Below are 27685 nucleotides of genomic sequence, written 5' to 3' on the forward strand. Positions count from 1 at the left end.
TGTACCGATAGAAAAAAAAACCACGTAGCCTGTAGCCCCCCCGGGCATAGTCAGCCCAGTCTTGCGAATCTAGAGAAAAGTTGCGCGAGGCTCGTTCCGTGGACCGGTTGCTCGCGGCCAAACACGGCCTCAATCTGCCCCGGGCCATCAGCAATGCTCGGTTCTCAGGTTCACATAGGACAGGGGATTGGGGGACATCGGGGAGTCGCGATTGGTCATCTTCGTTTGCAGCGTTCTGGGCACGCTCTTGGTGCTCTTGATCCTCGGGCAGAGGACGTTCACTTTGTAAGCCCACGGTGGTTTCCTGCTCTCGAGGACCTTGAACGCCAACGAGGGAACGACGTCGTGATCACCGGACATGGGCGACTTGCTCGTCTTCCAGGCCTGGTAGTAAGGGTCCTCTTTGCAGACGACTCGATCCTGCCGAGCCAGAAGGTGACTCTGCGCCAGGTTAGGGTTCGCCTTCGACTCTTCGCCCTGATCCTGCACCCTCTGGTTCGAGCAGCCGTTCTCCTCGTGCAACCTTCTCCAGGACTGCTCGCAGCTGGGAGAGTACTCCGGAGAGGTCAGGCCGCTGGAGTAGTTCGAGCAGTAGCTCTCGTCGTAGCTGAAGCCGTTGTTCTTCAGCGGCAGGCTCAGTTGCTCCCTCCTGGACGAGCTCTCGTTCCTCGCGTCCTCGGGCGCCACCGAGTCGTCGTTCAGCAGCCTGAACAGCCGCGAGTGCGTCTGCGTCCTCTGGTACTTCCTGATGTTCCTCGAGGACGTGCACTCGGAGTCGGTGTCCACCTCCGAGATCATCCGGCTCATGTCGGAGGTCACGCCGCTGTCCTCGTCGTCCGTCTCCTCGCGGGAGTTCTGCACGTTCAGCAGGTGCTTCGACTCCTTCGCTGCTTTCTCCTCCTCCTCGATCTTCCCTGACGAGCGATCCCCTTCGATCCTCTCCAGCGTACCGTCCTCTACGTACGTGTCGGTGGTTTGGTAATCCTCGGAGTCCTTCTCGACCCAGACGCACTCCGAGACCACGACCTCCGGCTTCAAGATGTTCTTGTTGATGTCCCGGATCTCTGCTCTGTCTTCGAGCTTGTCCTTCTCCGCGATCACCGTCTCTCTGCTGAGGGTCGAACTGTCGTCGTTCGACGTGATCGTGCTGGTGCTCAGCGAGTAATCCTCTTGCCTGTCCTTCGTCTCCTCTTTCTTCGAGGTCTTCTTCTTGATCGTGAACTCGGTCTCCACCGTGTCCTCGCAGTTCATCCTGCCCAGTCTCGTTGGGATCTTCCTCAGAGTGAAGTTCACGTGAGGTACTACAGGATCCTCGATCTTCTCTACCTTGCTCTCGACGACGTCCTCTTTCGTTCTGTCGACTATAAGGCACTTCGATGCTTGCTGATCTCTGCGTTTGCTGCCCGAAGTCTCCCTCTTCACGGTGAAGTCCGCGCTTGTGTCGTTGTTCACTAGGAAGTTGACCGACACGTCGTTAGACTTGTCCTGACTCTTTTGCTCCTGGCTCCTAGGACTTCTTCCTTCGTCCTTCCCGGATCTCTCAGGTTTGATAGTGCTGTCTCCGACGATCACCGTGGTCACGTCCTCATTGTTCTCCGACACCGAGAACTTGAACCTCAGTGGCAGACTCACGCTGACCGTCGTGTCATCCACGTCATCCGGAGGATCGTCGGTTGCCTCGAACGGCGCCTCGTTCCAGTTTCTCGTGTCATTAACTCCCGACTTGGGGCCTTCAACCTCGACCTGTTCCACGTCCTCGTAAATGATGCTCAGCTTATGAGGAAACGTGGCGTCCACTTTGTCCTCTTCGTTCTTGCTCTTACTTCTCTTTTGCTCATCAGCGAGGTCTGCGTTTCCCTCTGCCAAAGCTTCAGGCCTCTGTCCATCGTCCTGAGACTCTATCGAGTCGATCCTAGCGTTGCTCCTCTCCTGATCCTTCTCGAACCTCCCGTGAGGGTTCAAACCCGTCGAGTAGGCTAAGTAAGAGTCAGAGTCATCGGTGTCCGACGACGTGTCTTCGACGTTGTGGTCGCTGCAGCTCTTCGACGACTCGATGATGGACTCGTTGTCCATCTGGGACTCGGAGTCCGTCGAATCACTGGAGTCACTGGTGTCTATGTAAGTGTAATTAGGCACGGTAACGTTTAAACTGGGATTGACGCACTTGTTGCCCTCCGGGGTATCGGAGACATTCTCCTGCGTGACGGTCATCGGCTCGGGGATCTCCTCCTCGTCGGTTATGTTCATCGCAGTGGTGCAATCGCTATCCCTGCTGTCGCTGCTGGCTGTCCTGGACATGCTGTTCGCTCTGTCCCACTGATTCTGATCGTCGTTCGACACGTTGGGCTCGTTGATCTTGCTCTCTTGGTTGATCGCTGGCTCTGGGTTAGCTACCGTAGCTTGACCGTAGCTGCAGTTGTTAGTCTGCGGAGGAACAGGTATCACGTACGACGGGGGATAGGGGTAGGGATGACTCTTATCGTTCGCAGGGTTGAACGGAGGGTAGCCCGAGAAGTTCTGATTGTAAATCGGGAAGTACACGTAGGCGGTGTTGTCGGGGTGGCAGGGATAGGAGTCGTTGGAATAGGGCAGCGGGTAGTAGCCCCACCAACCGCCCTCGGGAGACCAAAATGGCGGCGGACAGGGCGGAAGGACGACGGCCTGCTGATTGCCCGGAACGTTATTCTCGGTTTGGCAGGTGTAATCTGCTTGACGATTTTCTTGCGTGGCTACAACAAACAGCACAATGCATTCAGACAACAAATTTTCAGCTGTTCTCCTAGTCTTGGGGTGTTGGTGTGGTCTTGCGTTTCTTCCCCTCCCTAGTTTTCGTTTTTATTTCTTTCCTGTTTTCGATTATCGTCCACGATTCTGTGATTTGCACGATTTCAAACCCTCTCTTTGGACAAGGCTTCCGGTTCGTTTTTTGTTGTTTTTTTTTTTTTGGTTTTCTAGGGTACTCGAGGCTCCGGAATCCGGCGGAAGCACGCACGATAGACATTCGGCTCGTCAGAGATTCCTTTAGAGGAAGAGGTTCATCTTGGACGGACGTTTTTGAATCTAGGCAACTGAGTTTACGGAACATTGGATGTTTACGATTCTGGTCACCTTCTTTTGTTTGTTCAGGTATTAATATACGTGACCACTTGTTTGTTATCTCACGAAGAAGATTGCAATCTGGAAATTTTGCGGGCTGGTAGGAAGGTGAATAACTAGGCGAGGATACCTATTGACAGTGAAAAGTAAATGAATCTCTTCCCTTTCTGAATTTCCCGAACGCGACAAAGACGAGGCGAATGTCTAACGTGAAAGTGAACTTCCGGCAGCTAAAAACCGACAGACAAGCGAGGTGACACGGAACTGGAGCAACCGACGGCGAGGATAAGCGACGTGTAATTCGGACGGTTACGAGAAAAGAAAACGTGTGATCCTGTGTTCAAAGGAAACCAGCGAAAATTTCGTCAACGCCACACCGGCTCGTCGATGATCTCCGGTTGTACTTTTGAAAAATGTCTCGAGTATCGTAACGAAACGTATTCAGTCACGAAAATGCGAGGAGGATTAACATGCTGCTGATAACCCGCACGAGAATCTCCTGTCGAGGAATCATTAACAGTTTCTGCATGGAAAGTCTTCAATATTTAAATATCAAATTCATAGTATAATTATTCAATTACTTAATCAATAAATAATATAACGATTTAATTAAGTAATTAAATGATACAATTATTTATTTGATATTTAAACTAACGTTTCTTCAATCTCGATTCATAGATCTTTACGGAGAACGTTTCGTCGGGATGGACGCTCGGAGATGTCCGTCTCCGCCTCGACGCCATTGTCCTGTGTATCGGAGTTTCAAATATAAATTCGTATCCCAGATACATGCAAGTGATCGGTTGTAATTATTGAAATCGTGAATACCAGCGACAGTGAACACGTGAAATCATTAATAGAACATGCAACATTCCCGTTAAAGTACCCAGTCCATTCGTAGCTCGCCGTACGTCCGCCATATTGATTTCCAAGATATTCGCTCGTGTTCGACAGCCTCTATTAACGTTCGATCGTGCGACGATCGATGAACACCACGGTACTGTTCGATCGATTTCGTATGGTTCAATGATTCACTTAATGTTTTATCCATTCTTTAAACACGGCTCGAGCAACCGAAGCTTAGAATCGGTTTGTTACAACAACCACAATTTCTCGGTGTACAATGCGTCGTCGCACGCAAGATGGCCGACTTTACTGACACGTGTTTTCTGTTGGACTTTCGTGAATGGAAATTGTTGATAGAGATTGCTCCCTTTTGCTTATAAGTTATTCATTTCCACAATGATAATATAAATAGTCTATTTTTGAATTATACTTCACGAATCACGGTTTTGAAAGATATATTAACAAAATACTTTTTTCTGATAAATTGAAAGTAGCAATCTTAGAAATTCAGATACTCCAATGTAAGCACATCGATTATAAAAGGAACTTTTTTGAAAAGTAACATTCTTTAGCGCTAATTCAGAATTCACCAAGCTACAGTTCCATTGAACATATTCACTGAAACACGACTAGTTTAAAGTTCAACGAAGCACCGAACGAAACGGAGAGTCGGTCAACTCGCGTGCAACAACTCGTTATCAGCCGACCAAGCCAGTTCGCAGCTCGTACACTCGGAATTGCACATTACAGCGGTCTCTGCCTTCGAAACGGACATTTTCGTGGACGCGACAAGATGTCCGACCGGGAATCGACCTGAACACGCCAAGGAATTTTCGTTTATTCCTGTGAACACAGGATTCAGGAGATGTTCCAGCGACGGCACGCAAATCATCATTCGCTACATCAGTCTTGGTTTTTAATGTTCATTAGATTGGTGAGAGAGACGCTTGTCACTGAACATTAATGGTACAAGAAAAAAAAAAAATAGAGAAAGAAGAGTTGGTCAATAGAAGCGTATTTTGCTGATTAATCTGATGGACGAGTAGCGTGTTTGGTATTCTCTGCGTGAATTAATGACGTGTGTACGCCCAAGAGATATCACGGCTATACGAGATGATTAGATGTCGAATGCGCGGCGTGTCCGTTGCGGGGAATACTCACCGACGCTCTCCGACGCGGTCATCGCCTGCAGCATCTTGAAGGACCTCGAGGGAATCGCGCTGCCCATGTACTTCTTTGGCTCCGGGACCTGTTGCTCGCTCGGCGGCAGGTTCGCCTGCATTTCCTCTGCGAATTTTCCAAATCCAATGACTTCCCGGCGCTCGATTAGATGGAAATTTTACGAGTTCTTCGAATTCAATTACATGCAAATCTGATCATTCCCGAGATTTATAAGAATTCAATTGTTTGCAAATCTATCGAGCCTACGGATCTTTTATTGCTTTCTTACTAATTAGTTTCTTTTTTGCGAATCAGTTTCGAGTTCTGAAGCATTGTTACTTAGGTTAGTGTAAGAACTGATTGCTCACCAAATGATTTCGAATTCCTATTCTGTCTCTTGTTGATGGCGGTTTGTTGTCGTGGCGCTGCAATATATGGATTGAGTCGAAAATATAATATTTCCTTAAAAGTTCCCGAGGGGTATATTAAGCTTTGTCGAATTGCACTTCAGAAGCTGAGGATTCATTGAAAATTGGTTTAGAAACTCACTCGCAGACGTAACGACGGGCACATCGCCGGAGTCAGTCATCGTTTGCAAGTAACGGAACATTCGAGATGGTATTGCCGAGCCGCGGTATCTTGGATCTTCCTCGTAGTGGAGGGTGTTTTCATTGTCAACTGCAGGAACAGATGATGCATCGTAATTAAACGGTCGAAGAGGTGTCTAGAGTGAATGAACTCGTTAGAACACTGTACCTTGCTCTTTGAATTTGTTCATCAGAACCCTGTCGTCGTCTACCAACTGAAGTTTACGAAGTTGTTCCTGATCGATGTCGTTCGTCGAGTCTGTGTCGGTGATCTTCTGGAGGACGCGGAACGATCGTGACTGAACCGGCCCTGAATCTGATTGGACGGTTTGAATTGGTCCACGTTGCGGTATCCTGTGTCGAACATTAAGCTCTTTTAATCCAGTAATTTGACACTATTTCTATCGGTGTCGAAGGAAATTTAAAAATTGAAATTTTCATAAAATTATTTTCCCAATCATTTTTCCTTAACTCAATTTTGGACATTTCCTATACTCAATTTTGTAATCGTTATTGGAGACGTCCAAAAATTCAAAATATACTAAACTTGGAAAATAATTTAAATCTGAAAAGGTTTCTTGACACCTTCGGTAGAAATAGTAACACTAAAACTATCAGGTTAAAATGATCCATTCTTGATTGTTTCTTTGACAATTATTAAAAACAACAGATAATTCTCTGAGAAATTACTACAGAAACTGATTCAACAATAGACAAACTATAAATCAGTAGAAATCTCAATAGTAGCACTGTCGGAGTTTCTACAGGAAAATTTCAATAAGTCAATTTGATTGTTCGGTAGATCAATCGTTAATAATCATGCAACCTGCTTTAAACTTTGTCCATCTTCGTGACCTAGGAATTCAACTATTTATCAAGTAGCTATCATGTATAGACTCTTCATATTTTTATTCTACAAAGAACGAACGAATGATCTTCTAACATGAAGGTACAACAAAAGGTTAACACAGTCGATTGTCTGCCATCGATGATTATACTACAAATGCGAAGTTTACGTACTAAACTCTGTTGCATAATCAACTTACACTTTGACGGTCTGGTTGTCAGCACTCTGTACATTGTTCCTGACGATCATAGCAGGTTGCGAGTACGAAGAATTAGCTACAGGTCCTCCTACAGGCTTCTTCTCGCTACCTTCCACCATAATGGGTATGATATAACCACCACCTGTCGAGGGCGCAGGTTGAGGAGTAGTCGGCTGCTTTGGCACCTGATTCTGCGCTTGGTTCTGACTCGGTTGCTGTCCCCATCGCTGCTGATGATGAGGACTCGGTTGCTTGAACTGATGGTGACCTGGCTCGCGTTTCACGTCGAACACGGACGGCCTATCCTCGATCTGCGCCGATCGCCATCAAGAAATCGAATATAGAAAATGTGACATTTTATAGGAGATCAGAACTAAAAACGGTTTTCCTAGAATTTCTTGGTGATTTTCTGGGTAAGCTATTAACGAGAACCAAGATGGCGGACAAGTCTACTCACGCGGATCGGTATCACGCGTTCCTGCGTGTTCGCCTGTGGACTAGCTTGCTGTGACATCTGGGGACTAGAGTACGGGCGTTTCTGTTGCTGCTGAGCCAACATCTGAGGCTGCTGGTTATACTGCGGCTGCTGCGACACCGGCCTCTGCTGAGTCGGCTGCCATTGCGGCGACGGCGGCTGCGCCTGTTGCTGAATCGGCGGCGTGTACGCCGGAGGAGACACCGGACTTTCCGGCGACGAGCTCTGCTTGTTCATGCTCGGGCGTTTCGCCCATTCCGGAAGTTCCTCCTGCGGCTTGTTCTTGTTCTGTAGCCAGGGCGTCGGAGCTTTGGTCAGCGTCACCTGCGTCGGCGTGCTGGGACTCTCCGGGCTGCCTGGCTGGACGGATGTCGTCACCAACGGTGTCATTTTTGTCTCGATTTTCGTCACCGGCTTCACTGCTTCTGGCTGCTTTTCTGGGACTGAGGTTTTGTTAACGGTTAGACCTTGTCTCGGTTGCAAGTGAAGGGAAGTATCTTAATCCTTGTAACTACTGATCATCTAAGCGACTATAATTGATGCGATTCCTCTGCTATCGACAGATTTCCTTATGCATCACTGTCCAATGAAATATCACTGATACTTTTCAGAATTAGCCGACTTCAATTTTCCATCTGTTAATGGATTCTACAATATTGAATGTTCAATCTTACAATCTTGCAATTGGCAGATTTCATTAGAACGTAAAACGGAAACTGAAAATAATCTATTGTTACAATTTTAAAATATCTATAGTTTTATATAGAAAACTATAGAAAACTATATAAAACTATATTAAACTATAAAAGTAGCCGTACCGATCAGAGTTGAAAAAGAAATCATAGGCCAAGGGTTTAAAGATCACTCACCATTCGAAGGGATCCTATTAGCAGGCGGTGTGGTTGGTGTCTTGTTAGCAGTCGGTGTCGGCGGTGTCCTATTAGCTGGTGGCGTGGGCGGTGTCCTGTTCGCTGGGGTTTGCACTGGGATATTCGTTGGGAAGACTGGTATCGCTACTTGGGGCTGAATAAACAAGTTTGCCGTGGCGTTAGGCGGCGGAGTAGGTTTCGGCTCGAGCGCAGACTTCGGCGGACCCTCGATGCCCTCGTCGTTCGCGTTCTTCGCCACTCTGCGGGCCATTCGCGGGCTCCGTATCTGCGACAGGTCCAATTTCCCGCCCATTCCCGGCGTGTACGTGAAAGGCTTCTTGTCCTTCGTCAGCATTGCGTTCTGAATGGCGGCCGGTGGCTCGTAGCCGTCGTTAACTATCTGCGGCCTTCTTATCGTCGGCGGCTAGATTGAAAAGAAGAAATTTCTTCGGTGAGAATTCACTCGGCGAGATTCTCGTTTGCTGATTACGTTGCAACAATTTTGATGAACTCGGAATTCTCGTGACGTTCAGTCCAGTGCTGACGTATTAAGTTGCAGATTTTTACGAAGTTGGAATTCTGATGAACTTCGGTTTACTATGGACGTATTAGGTTGCAGCAATTTTGTAAAATTTGAATTTGATGGACTGTTTATTTCTGAGGCGTTAGTTGCTACGATTTTGTAAAATTGAAATTCTGATGGATTCCAGTTTATTTCTGAGGTGTTAGTTGCAGCAATTTTATAAAATTTGAATTCTGATGAACTCCAGTTTATTTCTGTGGTGTTAGTTGCTACGATTTTATAAAATTGGAATTCCGAAGAACTTCAGCTTATCGCCGACGTATTAGGTTGCAACGACTCCGACAAAGTAGATTACAAACGTCCGTGAGTGACTAAGTACTCGCAGTTTACTGGACTAGAACGAAACAATAGACAACAAGAGGATAACTGCCTAAAATGTAGAAGGCAAGGACTGTTTCTGTTTATCTCTACAAGTGCGCCCGAAGCAAACACGCGGCACTAGAGCTACGTCTATCAGTCAAGGCTCCCCGACTAACATGGTTAATAGTATGCAGAAGAATTTCGCCGTCGTCGTTCCTCCTTATCTCTCAAGGCTGCCAGTTAGCGATTGGTAAATGAAACTGGATTTACTTTGAACAGCCGGCAAATTCTCCGCCTCGCGTTCATTCAATACATTCAACGTGCAACTCGATATTCCTCCGACAAACTATCCAATCGACCGAAACCTTTCTCTAAAAAGAAACAAACATTCAATCAAACGAACCCCAAACTTCAATCCCACATTGCTTACCATCTCAAACCTCGATTCACGACGAAAGTCAAAAAGCTACTCCATTTCGATTATCGTGAATACTCTCGAATTTGGTTACTCGGATTCGCAAAGCTGAATCACTGAGGAAGCGCACGTTCACAAAGAGCCTCGGAATAATCCTCTCGCTTCTCGCCTGTTTACTCAAGCCTCGTTTTCACACGAATGTTTTCAACTTCACGGCGCGATCCTGTGAACGCCGATCTTTCAGCCGGCGGAACAAAGACGTCGAACGATCACGCGACGGACACGCGTGTTTCCCGTTCCTGTTTACACGCGCGTCGTTTCTGTCGCGTCGAGGAACGACGGTTCGCGCGCGACGAGTCACGAAGGTAAACTGACGAGGCTGGGCTTACCTCTACGGTGTTGATCCTCATGGCCGGCACCTGGCCGGGCACCGGGGGCGGCGGCGGCGGCGGAGGTGGCGCGGGACAAAGTCCTGGAACGATTAGCGATTTAGTGGAATGCTAACGAGGGGTCCAGCTATATGTCGTAGCCGCTCTGCGGTTTAATGGGAACCGGCCTCCGATAAAACGGACAACTGATTAGGGCAGCGGTTTCCAACTTTTATGCTACTACGTCCGCTTAACACACTATCGGCGGGTAACATCAGCTTGATTCGCGCGTATAGCCGGCGAAAATTAGCGAAGTATGAAAAAAGTGCACAGAATTCAATGAAATTTGTGAAATAGGTATCACATGGTATAAGATGTAGATGAAATTTAATTTAATTTAGGTGGCCGACTGAGTGTTAACGTTAAAACTACCAAGTAGTTCAATTGATTTTTGAAAATTTTGTACCTGTCACTGGACCGTCCGAGTTCCTGCAACAAACAAACAAACACATATCCTTACTTACACTGAATTAGATTCAAACACGTGGTATAAACTAACATTACTTTAACGTTAAAATAATCCGTTCCTATGCCTTCCCTCTGCAATTATTAAAAAGATACACATTCCTCCAAATTCCTACAAAGCTTCAAAGCTTCAAAGTTTCAAAGTTTCAAAGCTTCAAAGTTTCAAAGTTTCAAAGTTTCAAAGTTTCAAAGTTTCAAAGTTTCAAAGTTTCAAAGTTTCAAAGTTTGAAAATTTGCAAGTTGGAAAGATTGAAAGTTTGAGAGTTTGAAAGTTTCAATGTTTCAAAGTTTTAAAACTTGCAAGTTGGAAAGATTGAAAGTTTGAGAGTTTCAAAGTTTTAAAGTTTCAAAGTTTGAAAATTTGCAAGTTGGAAAGATTGAAAGTTTGAATGTTTGGAAGTTGGAAAGTTTGAAAGTTTGAAAGTTTGAACATTTTCAAGTTCCAAAGTTTAAAAGTTTGAATGTTTGGAAGTTGGAAAGATTGAAAGTTTGAAAATTTGCAAGTTGGAAAGATTGAAAGTTTGAATGTTTGGAAGTTGGAAAGTTTGAAAGTTTGAAAGTTTGAAAGTTTGAACATTTGCAAGTTCCAAAGTTTAAAAGTTTGAATGTTTGGAAGTTGAAAGATTGAAAGTTAAAATATTTGAAAGTTTGAAAGTTTCTCTATCATTTTTCTGCGTTTAATCAAATGGCAACTAAGAGTCGTCTGTCGAAAGGGTTAAATAAACCCTAACCTCATTAATTCCTTTCGCAATCAAAGACCATCGACAACCAATATAAATTCTCTATTTCCAGTAAAATCAGAAGTCTCTTCCAATAGATCATCGATAATAAAACAATCCCGACGGAAAAAGGTTCAAAGGGCGTCGACGGAACGCGCGTAGACCGATGTCGCTTGATATCGCGCGCGATTCGGTGTCGCCGCCTTGAAGCCCGACCGAAACGCATTCCTTGCTTATCTGCGGAACGCGTTGACTCACGGTGGTTGCGCTCGGTATCGGTATTTTAGTGCGGCTACGTGGAACCGCGGAACGGTCCGTGTTTCTGCGCGGGGCCGCTGTCGAAACACAGTCATTTCGATGACTTTACGATTGCGTCGCGCCGCCCCGGCCCCGCGCGTTCCAATTAAACCGGCGAGGACGTAACTCTTTTCGACGCCGGGACGAGCTGCGCGGATTCTCACCGTCCACCGGGATCGGACGCGAACCTCGCCGACCTTTTTATTGAACCCCGAGACATCGTCGGCTGGTATTTATAGCGCTCGCCACTGGAAATATTTATTGTGTCAATCGGATATTTAACATTATTTGACCCCTCGCGTTCGGAAATGTTTCCCCTCCTCTGCGGGTATCCATCGTTTTCTGATGGATCATCGATGATACTGCCTCACGGTTGACACGGGACAATTGAATAGAGTCTATTGTTGATGGATCGCGAGAAGTTTGATGTCTCTCGGACTTTGTCACTTTGTTTGGTTCTGTCGATTGGAAGGGTTTGATCGGTTGCTTCTTTCATTGTTACACTAGGTTTACGGAACGCGTCAAACTGACGCATATTGGATCTTAGAAATGTTATTTTTAAATATTTACGCTGATTTTGATTGATGCCAGTTTCCACAATCTAAACAAAGTTTAGGAATAATAGAATGAAGTGTAATAAATGCCCGTAAACCAAGTGTTAAAACTAGAAACAATGATGGTAATTGGTATTGTTTGATTATTTATACGATTTCTCGTCGATGCTTCGAGAAAAAGAGGGTTATGTAAGAGGATCGGATCAAACGAATCGTGATTTGATTTTATTAAGGATACTGCTGTGATGAATGATTTTTTAAATTGTAAACGAGGTGTTCCAAGGAGCATGATTTACTATTGATTTACACGAGGCACGGTAGCTGCCGGCGATCGTCGTGTTTAAGCTGCATTTGGAGTTATCAAGGAACGAGCCTCGAATGGTAACCTAAATCGTCACGACCGCGAGTTATCTCGCGATGACTCGCTCCCGCTTCATTACCTAATCCCTTTTAAGGAAGCCCACTGCCCGTCGGAAGGCTGCCCCGCTTAATTACCTAGGAAATCACCGCTCGTAACCCGGTGCTGATGAATTGGCCCTCGTATCGGTTAATCAGGACCATTCGGGCCGTTTTTCAAGATTCTATTCGGAGACGTGAATCACGGCTGACATACAGTGGCGTCCGAAAGTTCCTGGTCAGATCGTTTTCGATGAGTTTAACACTTTGACTGCCACGTCACCCGAATTCGGATGACACCATTTTTTACATAAACTAAAACATTAATTTTCTCGGTGACGTTTCGAACGAACCGAATTTTGTTGCACGCAACAGAGCAGTCGTTACAAAGAATCTTGACTTCTCAGTTTCCACTTTATTAAGAAAATTATTTTCACCGCATAGGTGTTCCGATGAGTGTTTATTTGGCAGTCAACGTGTTAAAGGAATTTCTGTTGACACTGGTTAATACGTTTATTGAGTTTTCAATTTTTTTGTGTTCTAGTTTGTATTTATCTAAATCAATTTGAAAATGATCTGGCCGCGAACTTTTGAACGGCACTGTACAACAGTTGATAAAATAGTGCGCAATATATTAACCCTTTGCACTCGAGAGGTGATTCTCAGTCGTACGATTTGATATACCAAAATCATAAAGTCACATATAATATTAAGCTTCTTATAATTTACGAATATCTGAGATATTGAAATAATAACTTTGTTTCTTAATTGGAAACTGTTGAATATTATTAGAAAAATCTTCCGAGTGCAATACGTTAATTCTATTAGTCATCATCGAAGCTAGTATATATATTTATATGCACGATATCCGTTAATGTCGATGAAACATTGTGAACTTTGAAAAATCTCTCAAAGCGAAGCAACTGTCTAAGCAAATTACTTCAAACTGATACGAAAAGTGTTAGGTAACGATAACGAACGCAAGAGGAAGAAGGTATAAATTATTTTCGGTGGATCCGTCGTAAATTTTGTATTCATTGGCCAGTGTCTGACGGATTATCGCTGGTCGAGGATGTCAAGAGACATCAGGATCGATTCCACGTGTCAAAACATTGGAAGGAGTTCAAGACGCCACGGACTTTTTCAATTTTATTTTTGAAGTTCGGCGTCTTAGCGTCCATTGGGGGGACGATGGGCAAGAAGACGAGCTTATCGGACGCACCGGGTGGTCCAGTAGCTATTGTCATCTAAATGACTCCGAAACTCGGCGAGTCGGATTGTCGTTTTCATAAAATCCACTCTTGCACCTTAATAAAGTGCACATGTTTTAATTTGGAACGAAGGTGACCTTGATATTCAAAGGAATTTCTCATAATATTGGTAACAATGCTTTGTTCACTTCTTTAATTGTTATTGTAACCGACTAATTTAAGAGATCCTTCAACGATAATATTGACGCAATACCGGTTGCTTATTTTCTGGGATAAATCTTCCTGCACCGTACCAATACGACCGGAGACATTTTCTGTTCGATCCAAGGTTTATTTAGGTTTCTATTCCCTCGTGTTACTAAATTACGTTGAAAATATCATCTGTCATCGATGTTGATAGTCAGAAATAAAGAATTCTGTTTCCAGTTTCTTAATTGTCTTCCAGAGACCGAGTATTTCCGTTCGCGTGAATATTCGCCGACGCAGCTCGCCGCGTTTTCAATGGCGCGCGGGTCCGTCCGTGACACGAAAAGTGGCCAGGAGTTATTTCACTGATGAAACGGCGTTTAGTTGCGATTGTGATGATCCGCTATTTAAAGAGCCGATATTTTTATAACGGTTTCAAGGAGCAACCGGCTACTGCTATCTACTTAATATTGATGAGACTTCTATTTTCGCTTGCCACTGTTGGGTGATTGAACCTTTTCCTTGTAAAATGGAAATGAGATTAATCTTCTTTGGTTCGAATATTAGGAAAACAATTGAGAAACGCGTGTTGTTTATAGAATCGGTATAGTTGATACAGTTGAACGATTGAATGGCTAGCACCTTCCCCGCGGCGACAAAACACGGGAATCATGTGAAACTCTTGCAATCAAATTTAATGAAATTGCAAAATTCTTGCGCCACGAACTTTATTACATCTGTTATGGTAAAATTGAGATTTTGTGTAACTCTCTTGCTTATTATAGTAAAGTAGAAATGTTCCATAACATTGCTATCTATTATAATACAGTGAGAATCTATAATACTGTTGTTATTGTAATAAAGTGAAAATTGAGAATCGTCTATTACACTAGAGTTACAATTTTGTAAACTTTGAAACCTTGAAACTTTGAAACTTTGAAACTCTCAAACTTTCAAACTTTCAATCTTTCAATCTTTCCAACTTGCAAATCTTCAAATTTTGAAACTTTCAAACTTTCAATCTTTCAAGAATTTAATGAAATTGCAAAATTCATGCGCCACGAACTTTACAACATCTGTTACGGTAAAATTGAGATTTTGTATAACTTGCTTATTATAGTAAAGTAGAAATGTTCCATTAGATTGCTATCTGTTATAATATTCAAAGTACAATGGAGATGAGATTAATCTTCTTTTGGTTCGAATATTCGGGGAACAATTGAGAAAGGCGTATTGTTGTTTATAGAATCGGTATAGTTGAACGGTCGGTCGCGCGTGAATCTCTCGGCGAACAATTGGATCGGATGGTAGACTTCTGGTCTGCGCGAAAGCTCGTCGCTTTTAATAATAGAATTTTGAAGAAGAACGCGTAACCCCGGCGCTTTTATTCTGATGTCAGCATCGCGGCACGTGCCGTTCGTTTTGTGCGAGTCGCACGGAACATTCGAGAATTTCCGGAGTAATCGTCAGTGGGACGGACGCACTTCTCTTTTTCTTTCTATTGGCATACCCTTCTCTCTCTCTCTCTCTCTCGTTCCACCCGTGTACATATTCTTATCTGCCTACACGGGCGCATTCGCTTTCTACTCGTGTATTCTTGTTTGTCTACTCATATGTGCTTCCTTTTCTATTTGTACACTTTCCTATTTCTACTCGAATAATATTAGTTCTCCGCTTATATAATGTTCACTTTCTACGCGATACTTTCCACTCACTTTTCTACTCTTTTTATTTGTACGCTTAGGCGTCTACTCATATGCCTTTCTACTTTTATTCATATTGTCTGTCTTTTCACACACCTTCCCTTTCTACTTACATACTCTCATTCGTCTGCTTAAATATTCTTCGTCTACTCAAATACTCTCATTCGTCTGCTCATATTTTTTTCGTCTACTCATGTATTCTTTATCTACTCATATACTCTATTTTGTCATATATTCTTTATCTCCATTCTACATTCTACATTCTACATTCTACATTCTGTCTACATTCTACATTCTACATTCTACATTATATCCACATTTCTACATTCTACATTCTACTTTTCTATCTACAGTCTACATTCTACATTTTCTATCTACATTCTATCTACATTCTATATTCTACTTTATCAAATATTCTTTATCTACTCATATATTCCTCTGTTTCTACTAATACGTCCTATTCTTTCAACTCATAGATTCTCGTCTTTCTACTCAATTACTTTTACTATTTTACCCATCTTCTACGTACACTCTCCTTTGTACTCTCCGTTTTCTACCCAAATACTTATTCACTCCTCTCCGCATTAATAAACTTTTCACAAAATCTATACGGTCTATAAACGATCATCTTTCCTCAATCATATTCGTCCACGCATGTACTTTTCGACTTCTGCTCGCGCATCAATCTCCCGCCGATGACAGAAACATCGATTCCGTGTGCTCCACTAATTTTAACATTGAATCAGAGACGGGTGACGTCATTGTTATCGATGTCGGAACGGCGGATCGTAATCCTCCGCGGGCGGCCGACTTTCTCGGAAAACCCATCGAACGTTTCTGCACGCCGTTCGCTTGAAAAACGGGAGGCCCGGGGCGAAATACTATCTCCTGGATCAAATAAACGCCCACCGCGCGGTTTATCGATCCGCCGATCCAGGAAAATGTCCTGTTTGAATTTCGCGAAACAACCGCCGCGGTTCTACGCGATTGTTATTCGAAGAACGTGCGAACGGACGCGCGAGACCAGCTCGAAAGTCAAAATCAAGTGCACTGGGTTATATGTGCACGAAAATCGCGTGAACATTCGAACCCCGTCATACGATTTTAACGATCTGTCTGCTGTCAATCTTCTGGATAGACGAATAAAGAAACAGGTAATGGTTCAGATACAACAACTTTAGAAAGTCGCTTGGTTCCTCCAAGTTTCTACCTATTAGAAGCTAGAAATAGGAAGATTCGTTCGATTTTTCTGATTTTAACCTACGAAAAGCTAAACAGCGCAACGATTCACTTGCTCTTTCTACTTTTCTAAGCTACGGGAATCTATGAAACGTCGAAATTTCCTCGATTTTTCCAATCCTAATCTACAAAACGTTAAGAAACGCGTCGGTTCCCTCGATCTTTCTAATTCTCCGATACACGGAAAGCTAAGAACGCTAGAAAAATGTACTTTTCCAGTCACAAGCGACATTCCTTTCGAGTCTGTTAGCTGAACGTGTTCGGTATCATTCAAGCCTCGCTGGTTTTCCGACGAAGCAGGTGTCGATCGCGAGAATTCTCCGTTTCCCGGGAATACTCGTCGCGGTTCTCCATAGCTCGGTCGGATCGGAAGCCCGGCAGAAGCCGAGGTTTCTCGGAAAAGCTCGGGCGCATGGCGAATCGAAAACGCGGCGCGGCGGTGTCGCGATGCTCGGAACCCAGCCAACGCGGGCCGTGGCTCGTACAAGTGTATTTAGGTAGATACGCGAGGCGTGGTTAAATTTAGAGCGGGCCGACCTGCGCGTTACCGCGTCGTACAAAATGCTTCCGATTATTTTATTTTTAGGGCTTCGACGTCGCGGTTTTTCCGCGGAGGTGAAGACACCTGACGGTGTCCGATTAATGTGACCCACCGATCGCCGGATCGGTCCCATTGAATCTGTAGAGTGATCGAGAACAGACCAAAGAGGACAACCAAGAGATCTAGAGAAGATTCAACCAGTTGACTGCGTTTCACGAGTATATACTTCATCTTAGCATTTGAAATGGTATTAATCTTTTCAGCGAATTAGTTATTTCTTCGGATACACGTGTAATTCTTCTTCGTTTTGCTGTAGTTTATCGTCAGAATATATTGTAGATACGTTCGCAATGCGTTTGGCGAGTGTACACTTCGTTGCTTGACTTTATTGCGCCATGGGAGATTTTTCAAACTAAATTCCACAGTTAACTGGTTGACCCTCCACTCGGGAGGTACTCAGTCGATTTGACACAGTAAAACTATAGAACGTGATATTTCACGTTGAACTTTGTATAATGCGACACTGGAATGAAATAGCTTTGTTCCTCAATGTACTCTCTCGTGTTAGTCTCACAGAATATCGTCTTCGCCAAGAAATGCTGAATGTTTCTATGGGGAAACTTCCGAGTAAAGGGTTAAACAGTGTATATAGAGGATTCGAAATATCCAAGAAAGTGTCCTGATTCTGAAGAGGGTTCTAAAGATGCCCCTAAGTATCCAAGAAAGGTCAGTAACAAGTTTAAGAAAGGTTCGATCAACAGTAGGTTCTACATCTAACGAGGTTCTAAAACAGTAGAACGCTCAAGAGAATCTGAGGATCCAGAATCATCCAGATAGATCGAAGACTCTAGACCTGACACCTCGCAGGTAGACTTCGAAGATCTAAAATAAATATCAACTCCAAACGATTGAACATTTCGATTCTACTCGAGCTCCACTTCTCACCCTCTACGTGACCTATCCTCTAACCTCGAGACACCCGCGCCAGCAACCGTACACCCTAACTCCATCCGATTCTACGCAAGGCTCCACCGTCTCCGATTCGCAGGCCTAAAACCGTCCATGTGCCAATAAGATTCGTTCCGGTTCACCCCGTATATTCGCAGCTAGACAACGAAACCCGGTTGAACGTTGAACCGTTCGGCCAAGCGAGCGGCGTCGAAGAGATGCCCGCGATAGACGCGCCGTTAAAAATACACGCGCCGCGCCGACCGGAGCCACCGCGGCACGTGGCAATGAACAAATTTTCTCGTGTACCCCCTCGATCAAAGGGTCATTCACACCTGCGAATTTCCCTGATGACGAGGCGTCCGTAACGACCGGCGTCACACCGTCGCCGGCCGCGCGGCTCGGCGGGTTACGCGCCGCGGGCTCGTTAATAGCGCGCAAGGTTCCGAGACGTTCAAATTTGGACGATTCGTAGGCGTGGACCTAGAAACCCGCCGGTCGGTGTATTTCCATCCCGTCGATCGTTCGATCCACGCGGACGGAACGCGGGACACAGCTTTCCGACGCCGTTTCGGAATTTTACCGGGGCGGACGACGCTCTTTTCGACAGGCGAGATTCATCTGCGCGGATGCACCGGAATCTTTGGTTTCTGTCGTTCTCGTGGTTATTCTTCTGTGTTACGTAGAGGAGATAGACGTTTGAAGGTTTGGGAGAAGATTCGACTTTGGGGGTATGTAGTTTCAACCCTTTGCGGACGAAGATTTGAAATATTCAAAATTTTCAGCAGACGAAGCTAAATTATATAGCAATAGCTTGAATAGGAAAATCAGAGAATGTGGTGATCTCTTGCTGTTTCAATGATTAAATCATTTGTTGGCGACTTAGGCTTCGAAACATCGTTTCATTTCGAAATGTCGACATTCGTCCGCAAAGGGTTAATCCTTTGACATTTAGAGATCAAACATTGATGTTTGGCATATGTTGTAAAAACATGATTTCATTAGCGAAATAGAAGATCAGTATATAGTTTCTTTTTCTATTATTTAGGCATTCGATGTATAATTTGGCTTTATTTAGTGAAGGTTTTGTGTACTATAAAGAACATTCGTCAGAGAGGGTTAATGGTGACAAGATGGAGCTTGGAGATTGAGCACAGATGTTTGAGTGGGTTATTTTGTGTATCAAAGATGGAAGTGATAGTAAATGATTTATTGGGGTATTAGGTGCGAGATGAGTTTTTGATATTTCGTAGCCAGTGAGGAGATTCATGATGATTCTGGTTTATTCTAACTAGGAAGGAAGCGTTTGTGTTACTAGGGGATCATAGTATTTGCATTTTCTTTGTACTCAAGTGTACTGCAAGTTTCAAAGTGTAAGAGGTTGAATGTTTGAAAGTTGGAAAGATTGAAAGTTTGAATGTTTGAAAATTTACAAGTTGGAAAGACTGAAAGTTTGAAAGTTTGAAAGTTTGTAAGTTTGAAAATTTGAGAGTTTGAGAGTTTAAAAGTTTGAAAGTTTCAAAATTTGAAAGTTTGAAAATTTCGTATATTTCAAAGAATCTTCGTGCGCAAAGGGTTAATCTAGGTCACAAAGATGAACAGTTGTAAGAGTAAATATAATTGTATTTCATATCATTGTAGAAGGAAGATGCTTTAGCACAATGCTCCTTATAGAGAACGTATAAGTTAAATCATGGACGCTTCTGTATTCGAAGATGCATTTCAAGTAGCATTCTACTAGGCTCTCGAGTGGGTGGTCTTGAGAAGACCTTGATAATGAATTCTACGAGCCTGCAGGATCGCAACTTGAACATTTATCGCGGAGATTTCAAACAGACTTCTTCAGTGAATCCTTGAAAGCTCAATGCACAAAGAAAAATTCATTCGATTTACATTTTCAGCGAAATCTAACGAATTCCTCGTCAATGCTTATTGTTATAAACCTTTTATAGAGAAAAATACAGAAAATGGAAGAAATATAATATTAAATCATTTCATAGATAGCATTATTTATAATATAGACACATTTCCGAATAATCACCATTTAATTGAGTGAACTACAGTAATTTCATTTGGTTAAGGGTCAGCCAATTTAACACTAGAACTATCATAAGTCAAAATGACTGGTTTCCCCGTTTCGCAATGATTGATATCTTAAAACATTGAATATTTCAACCAATTCCTCAAAATCATTTGAGACAAGTGGGAAATTAAGTAGGAAAAAATATATCAAAGTATTCGATTGTTGCACACTTGCATTATTTCTGACATGAAACAGTTTCAAAATAATCATGGTTTAACCGAGTGAATTATAGTAATTCGATTTGGTTAATTCAACGTGTTAACAAATTACAAATCTACATTTCATGGGAAATCTAAGAAACGTTCTTGTAGCCGAATACTAACGCAAATCATTCCTGTTTATCGAACGGCCCGAATTTCGAACAGAAAAACGGCCGAGTTCGCTGCGATACTTATGTCACCGCTTATGTCACTCGCATTCCGTTTCACCGTCGTTCTCCCTTTCCCGAAGCCGAAAAGGGTGAAGAGTTCGCCGCCATCTGCGCCGTTTTCGAAACGAGCCGCGCTCGCCGAGACACGGGGGAATTTCGAGCGCGTCTGACTAACATCCAAAACATTGTTGTTTCGCGGTTTCTCGGAGCCGCCGCAAAAAGATCCGCGAGCCGATCCAAACGGGACGATCCAAGACTGGATCACGCGTGGGCGTGGATCTAGAGGGACCTGGCAAACCGCGGGATTACGGGCTCGCGTGAAACTTATTGTCGCCTTAAAACGCGAGGCGAAAGGTATTTTCGACGATTGAATGGCTAGCACCTTCCCCGCGACGACGAAACACGGGAATCACGTGAAACTCTTGCAATGGAATTGAATGAAATTGCAAAATTCATGCGCCACGAACTTTATAACGTCTGTTATGGAAAATTGAGATTTTGTGTAACTCTGTTGCTTGTTATAGTAAAGCAGAAATGTTCCATAACATTGCTATCTATTATAATACAGTGAGAATCTATAATACTGTTGTTATTGTAATAAAGTGAAAATTGAGAATCGTCTATTACACTAGAGTGACAATTTTGTAAACTTTGAAACTTTGAAACTCTCAAGCTTTCAAACTTTCAAACTTTCAATCTTTCCAACTTGCAAATTTTCAAATTTTGAAACATTGAAACTTTCAAACTTTCAAACTTTCAATCTTTCCAACTTGCAAATTTTTAAATTTTGAAACTTTGAAACTTTCAATCTTTCCAACTTGCAAATTTTCAAATTTTCAAATTTTGAAACTTTGAAACTTTGGATCTTTGAAACTTCGAAACTTTGAAACTCTCAAACTTTCAAACTTTGTTTATGTATTCGAAAGTTGATGAATATAGAAGGTTTCTATAAATTCCGAAGATTGTTGTTGCCAAGATGTTTTGAATTGTATGTTTACTTTCGTTTCATTTTAGTTTAGTTTTGTTGTTATTGGTGTTTCTCTGGTGGCAGTTTTTTTTTTGTGTATTGCATTGACAGAGTTGACGTTTGTATTGCTTATCGTATCATGTTCTAAATGTAGAGCAATATGGCAAAGTACTTAAGGGTGAAGGAGTAGCTGCGATGAAAGTGAAGGAGGTTCGGCTGACGGTGTCGATGATCTTGCGCCTTGAATTTCGGGAGACGCGCCGGGGACAGGGGTAATCGAACGGTCTCGATGCATCGATTATTTCATCGAGCTGCCCGGTGAGATTACTCATCCGCGTGGATATAGAATCCCAACGTGGGTGGCGACTATAAACATGCTTCGGAGCTCTCCTTACCTCGGTGCATCGAGTTAGAGAGTATCGTGCTTCCTTAAAAATAGCTATTTGCGTGTTCGGTTTTGTTTTCGACCCTGAATAGAGATATTTTTTATTCTCGATACAAACTCGGTCACTTGTTGGGAATGCGTTGAATGAAGAAATCATTTCGTTGCGAATTCTGCGTTGGTTTGATCGTTGCTGGTGAAATAGGAATTAAAGGATTGATCCTTTTTTGGTTGTTGGAGGAATGTTTTGTTCGTGGTTTGAAATAGAGGGTTTGAAATTTGAAGATTTGGAGGTTTGAATGTTGGAGAGTTTGAAGGTGCGAAGATTTGAAAGATTGAAAGATTGAGAGTTTGAATGTTTGGAAGTTGGAAAGATTGAAAGTTTAGAAATTTGAAAGTTTGAGAGTTTCAAAGTTTCAAAGTTTTAAAGTTTGAAAATTTGAGAGTTTCAAAGTTTCAAAGTTTGAAAATTTGCAAGTTGGAAAGATTGAAAGTTTGAATGTTTGGAAGTTGGAAAGATTGAAAACTTGAAACTTTTAACGTTTGAAAGTTTGAAAGTTTGAAAGTTTGAAAATTTGAAAATTTGCCAGTTGGAAAGTTTCAAAGTTTCGAAGTTTCAAAGTTTCAAAGTTTCAAAGTTTCAAAATTTGCAAGTTGGAAAGATTGAAAGTTTGAAAGTTTGAGAGTTTAAAAATTCGAAAGCTTGAAAGTTCAAAAGTTTGAAAACTCGAAAGTTCTTTGAAAATTCGAACAATTAAAAATTTGTGAAGTCGATAGATTGATAATTCCGATACAAAAAAGCAACAATGTTTATAATTCAACTCTTAACTCCAGAAGAGATTCTCTCCACTCTAGCTCAGCCCGCAGCTATATTTAGCTATTTATCATTCCTTTCGCTTTCTGGAATTATAACTTCATTCGAATCACCTTTTATCGGGCATCGCTTTGCTTATCTCCTTCACAAATCAATCTCAAACAACGCTTCTATCAATATCATATTTTTTCCAACACTTCATTCCCTCTTGTACGAGAAACATAATCCTGAAACACGAAGCAACCACCTCTCAACAGAAGACACCATATAAAAGGGCTCGGTACGTCGTCGAAACGTACGTCACCGAAATATGAATGACACGAGCGATTTCCGTGAAGAAACTCTGTTCGTCTTTCCAACGAATCTACTCCGGTGTTTTCCTCATCGACAACGAAATATAGGTCGAGGAGTTCTTTCTTGGAATCCGCGCAAGGCCTACGTTAGAACCACCATTATCGAAGAAACTCCTTCCTCGCGATTTACCATGTTTGCCTCGACTTTGTGATTGCTGCAAAGTTTAACCCTTTGCACTCCAGGTTGTTTTGTAATCTATCAGCAATTGTACCTAATTTTTATAGTATTCCTTAAAATAATCATCGTTTAATTGAATGAACTATAGTAATTGGTTGGGGGTCACCGATGACCCCCATGGCATTCAGCGTGTTAATAAAACCTAAAACCCGATCACTTTTAACCCCTTATTCTACAAGTGAGACTCTTGAAGATTTTTAACATGATTCGACAAGTAAATATCAGTTCATTCGAATTCAAAGTAAATATTCCTCTGTAATCAACTGTTATACTTGGGAAATATTAGAATTTTCCTCTTTTTCCAATAAATTATTGACAAAGTTGAGAAAGAGTTGAGAAAGAAATTTTTCCAAGGAATTAACAATCCAATAAACGATAGAATCTTATAATCGGTACATCATGACCGATCCTCAGATACAAATCTCCACAGAACCTAATAGAAAAGCAAAATCAAAGGATCTTCCATTATCTTCGGCTATCGATTCCCTATTCATTACAAACGTCCATTACTTTCTAAAGAAATATTAACCCCTTGGCGTACTATTTACTTTCGTTACTAAGCTCGTGTAATATTTTACTATCGACAATTTGTAAGAAATATTACAAAATTTTCCATTCTACTTGAGGTGGAAATTTTATTTGAAGATAATACATTAATAATAGCAAAATAGTTGTTTGCTTTGATCCCTGGGTAATGAACAACATTGATTCTTGTTAAATTAGTTTAGAAATCTTCATCACGAGGATGGGTTAACAATATCACTTGGAACTTGAAGAAACATGTTGTATAAAATAAGAGACAGAATTGGCTTATTCCTGTTTCATGTGTCGATACCTTATTCAACCTTTAACCCTCTGCACTCGGAAGCTTCTCACTAGAAATCTTCAACATTTCCTGAAGACGGTATTCCTTGAAACTAACTCGGAATCACAAGAACATTGAAGAAAGCTATTTTATTCCAGTATTTCGAAGTTCAACATTACATATCAGATTCTATAGATTCGCGTAAAATCAAATGACTGTCACCTCTCGAGTGCAAAGGGTAACACGTCCACTGCCATGAGAATTTTAGGCATTCTATACAGTATTCCTTATTCTCTTATAACAATGACAAAACTTGCAGTAACCCATTCACTGTTAGCACAAAACGTGTGATTTCATTTCTTTCAATTTATTTTGCTTTATATTACGATACATTTCAAGTACAACCAAGATTGTACCAAACTGGCAATCTCTCGCGATTATATTCGCGACTAGCAGTGAATGGGCTAACATCGTGTCTCCAATTTGATAATTCCTCTATGTCGAATCGACTGGCGACCGAGAGTCGGCTCTCGAGTGGAAAGGGTCGAAATTCAGCGAACATCGAGATAAAAGACACGTGTCGCGACAGACGACACCATGATCGCGGGCCGCAGGGATCCCGACCTTTCCCAATCCCCTAACGTGCTCCAAAAAGCAGCCGCTATTTCCGTACAACCTGGAAACAGAGAAAATCAACTGCGCAGATCACCTCGGTCGCCGAAACCGTCGCGACCGTGTTTCCACCGAACAGCTGCCCGCTTGTCCCAACTATTCCCGTACAATACGATCGCAGGATGGTTTCCCGATCGGCCGGGGATCGGCGTCGATGCCCGTTCGCCGGACGGATCGGAAAAACCGAGCCGATCGTTGAAAAACGACGTACAGAAAGGAAAAGGCGCGTCGGCTCGAGGCTCCGGGACGGCAGGATAAAAATACAAACATCTTTTTTACGAATTAGGTAGCCCCGACCGCCAAAGTAGAAACCAGTTCCGACTATCCTACCATTTCTGGCAACGGGGAGACGTAACGAACCGAGAGACAACTCCGCGATGCTCTTACTTTTACTTTTAGCCGCTCGCCGGTCGCGTCGATCGGAATTGTTTGATAAACAAGCTCTTGTTCGGGGCTTAATCGCTGTTTTATTGACACAACACCTTGGATCCCGGTGGATTCAGGGATCGTTCCGCCGAGGACGAAGTTTTTGGCAGTACGGAAGGACGAGTCGTCGGCAGGTTACGCGAAATGTTTATTTTCAATGCTGCGTCTCTTTGGTTCCATTGATACCGTGCGGTTTATGTAAGCGTATCGGCTTCGCCGCTGAAGAAGCAATTAGGATTCATAGTGGCTTTCTTGTTCGACTTTGATCAAAAAGGTTTCTTCGTCTGAAAGATCTGGAGTTTCTAATAGAAATAGAGTAGAAATTCGGATACAGGTTATATGCAGCTATAGGTTGCAGTGACTCAAATGCAAGGTGCGGAGCCTAACCCATTTGAGCTGGACTTTCACAATGAAAAGTAGTCCACATTGCAAAATGTCCTCTAATCTTATACTGTTCTATATAGCAACTAATATTATTGTATATAATAACTCTGTAGCAACCAGAATAGCCTGTCGTTGCGAACGGTTTAACGAAGACCCTCGAAAGTCCCAGCCAATTTGTCATCGAAAAGGAGCCCGAGTCGAACGCCGAAAGTATCGATTAATTCGAAATCCAGAAAAAGGTATCCAGGACACATCGATCTGCATAAAGAATCCGGTGGTGGCGAACGCGTTAACCCAGCCTCTCTCTCTCTCTCTCTCTCTCTCTCGCTCTAACTAATGGAGCAGCCTGACTGGCGAAGGTAGGAGCCAGGCCCACCAATCCTACCTTTTCAGGCAGCCGAGAGACGCGACGAATCCTCGACCTCTTCGAAAAAGAATTCCCCGTGCAACGCCGGGGAGATTCACGGGGGTGGATAGGGGATGGAAATAGCGACGCAAGGATTAACACGTTCACCGCCATGAGAATCTTAAGGGTTCTATCCGATATTCTTTTAAAATATGTTTCCTATTTTCAATTCTTATCGCTCCGTACTAACCCTCCGAGGACGAACGTTGGCACGTTGGAAACATCGAACTTCCACAACGAAGATAAAATTAGCAGCGAGTAACTCAAATATTCGAATAACAAGAGAGTAGGTTCCCTCTACATCTTTAACACGAGTTCTGTGTATTTAGCTTCCGCTGAAGGTTTCCGATATTCCCAAGAATCCTCCGCAAAGGGTTATGGCACGTTCGAAATACAACGAAGATAAAATTAGCAACGTGTAATTCAAATATTCGAGTAACGAGAGATCGGTAGGTTCCCTCTACGTCTTTAACGTGAGTTCTGTGTAGAATGTATTAATTTCCCAAGAGTCCTCCGTAGAGGGTTATGGTACGTTTGAAATACAACGGAGAAGCTCGCGGCGAACTCGACTAACTTCTATCGGCAGGAATATGTTCGCGATCGGCAGCGAATGGGTTAAGGGGAAATCTATCGAATCTTACCCCACGACCGTCGACGTGCTCATGTCGGACAGTGTCTCGGTATCCGCTGGACGATACGAAATCCGGTGTCCCGGGTAAGCTCGCGTAAGCCGCCTCGTGCCGCTTTCCACCAGCCGGATCGGAACCGGTTCTCTCTGTTCTGGCCCGTGGTTGTCCCTCGGCGGAGGCCCGTTTGCGTGGTTTGGAGGTGGAAGGTGGTGGACAGACGGAAAGGGACGAGCAGCACCGATGCCGACACTAGCGCGCGCCCGCTGCTACTGCGGCGGAGAGATCCCCTGGATCCGTGGATCACGCTCCCACCCGGCCGCCATTAGCTTCTTCTTCGCTGGCCGACCGCCGATGGCGCGTACAGTCGAATCTAGATTTCGATTGAACATTCCTCGCCGGCGTTCGCTGGGACGTGACAGTGTTAGGAACTGATCGCTTTTCTTCGTTATCTTTAGAGGACTGTCGGAAAAGTTTCCTGGTTCTTGGAACTAATAGGGTAGCGGCACGTTCGGTCGCCATTGGTTCTTGTCTCGCTGACAGTCGACGGCGCGTACGGACGAATCTAGATTGAGCACTCTTCGGTGGCTTGTCTGGGACGTGACGGTGTTAGGGAATGATGTCTTTTCTTTGTTATCTTTGGAGGACTATTGGAAAAGGCTGGTTCTTGGAACTAATAGGATAGCTTGTTCGGTCGCTATTGGTTCCTGCTTGGCGAACAGTCGATGGCGCGTACAGTCGAATCTAGATTTCGATTGAACATTCTTTGGTTGAATTACCTTGAGATGACACTGTTGGACATCTCTTTTCTGAAGTTGTTTCTCAGATTAACAGAATATCTGCTGGTTATTCTTAATTTAATTCTTAGTTGATTATTGGTTAAAAATTAATTCTCAGTTTATTCTTAGTTTATTCTTCTTTCAGATCTTTCTTTGATAAACATTTAACCACCGTGAACAGCTTGTTGAATTGTTATGGGAATGTTTCTTGCGGATGTATGTACGGTAGTAGAAACGTTTGTTTCGTTAAATGATTATATAAGCGCGAGGAATATAGCGGCCACCATTTTTCCAAGATGGCGGCGTCGCAGCGTCTCAAGCGGAGTTAAAAAGAGGCTTATTGCGCGACACTAGAAAGCGAGATTCGTTCCAGCT

General features: G+C 43.2%; 1 protein-coding gene across 1 annotated transcript; it reads right to left on the reverse strand.

The window, feature by feature from the left end:
* Window positions 1–26949, reverse strand: LOC116423849 (uncharacterized). The gene is made up of 11 exons (XM_076368118.1): window positions 26547–26949; window positions 10213–10235; window positions 9768–9850; window positions 8081–8504; window positions 7194–7654; window positions 6737–7047; window positions 5860–6044; window positions 5653–5781; window positions 5472–5528; window positions 5104–5229; window positions 1–2729 (listed from the first exon to the last, which is right to left on the reverse strand). Exons 1-11 carry the CDS (start codon window positions 26567–26569, stop codon window positions 148–150), a joined length of 4404 nt encoding a protein of 1467 aa, XP_076224233.1. The 5' UTR covers window positions 26570–26949; the 3' UTR covers window positions 1–147.
* Between the last annotated feature and the right edge of the window lie 736 nt (window positions 26950–27685).

Source organism: Nomia melanderi, chromosome 5 (genome assembly GCF_051020985.1).
Source record: "Nomia melanderi isolate GNS246 chromosome 5, iyNomMela1, whole genome shotgun sequence".
Lineage (NCBI taxonomy): Eukaryota > Metazoa > Arthropoda > Insecta > Hymenoptera > Halictidae > Nomia > Nomia melanderi.

Excerpts from the sequence above, each read along its gene's own strand:
- LOC116423849 (XM_076368118.1), bottom strand. The coding sequence starts at position 26,569 with ATGAGCACGTCGACGGTCGTGGG. Across the intron at positions 7,655-8,080 it reads TAATAGGATCCCTTCGAATG|TCCCAGAAAAGCAGCCAGAA; the intron begins GTGAGTGATCTT and ends ACAAAACCTCAG. Across the intron at positions 5,782-5,859 it reads GAACAAATTCAAAGAGCAAG|TTGACAATGAAAACACCCTC; the intron begins GTACAGTGTTCT and ends CTGTTCCTGCAG.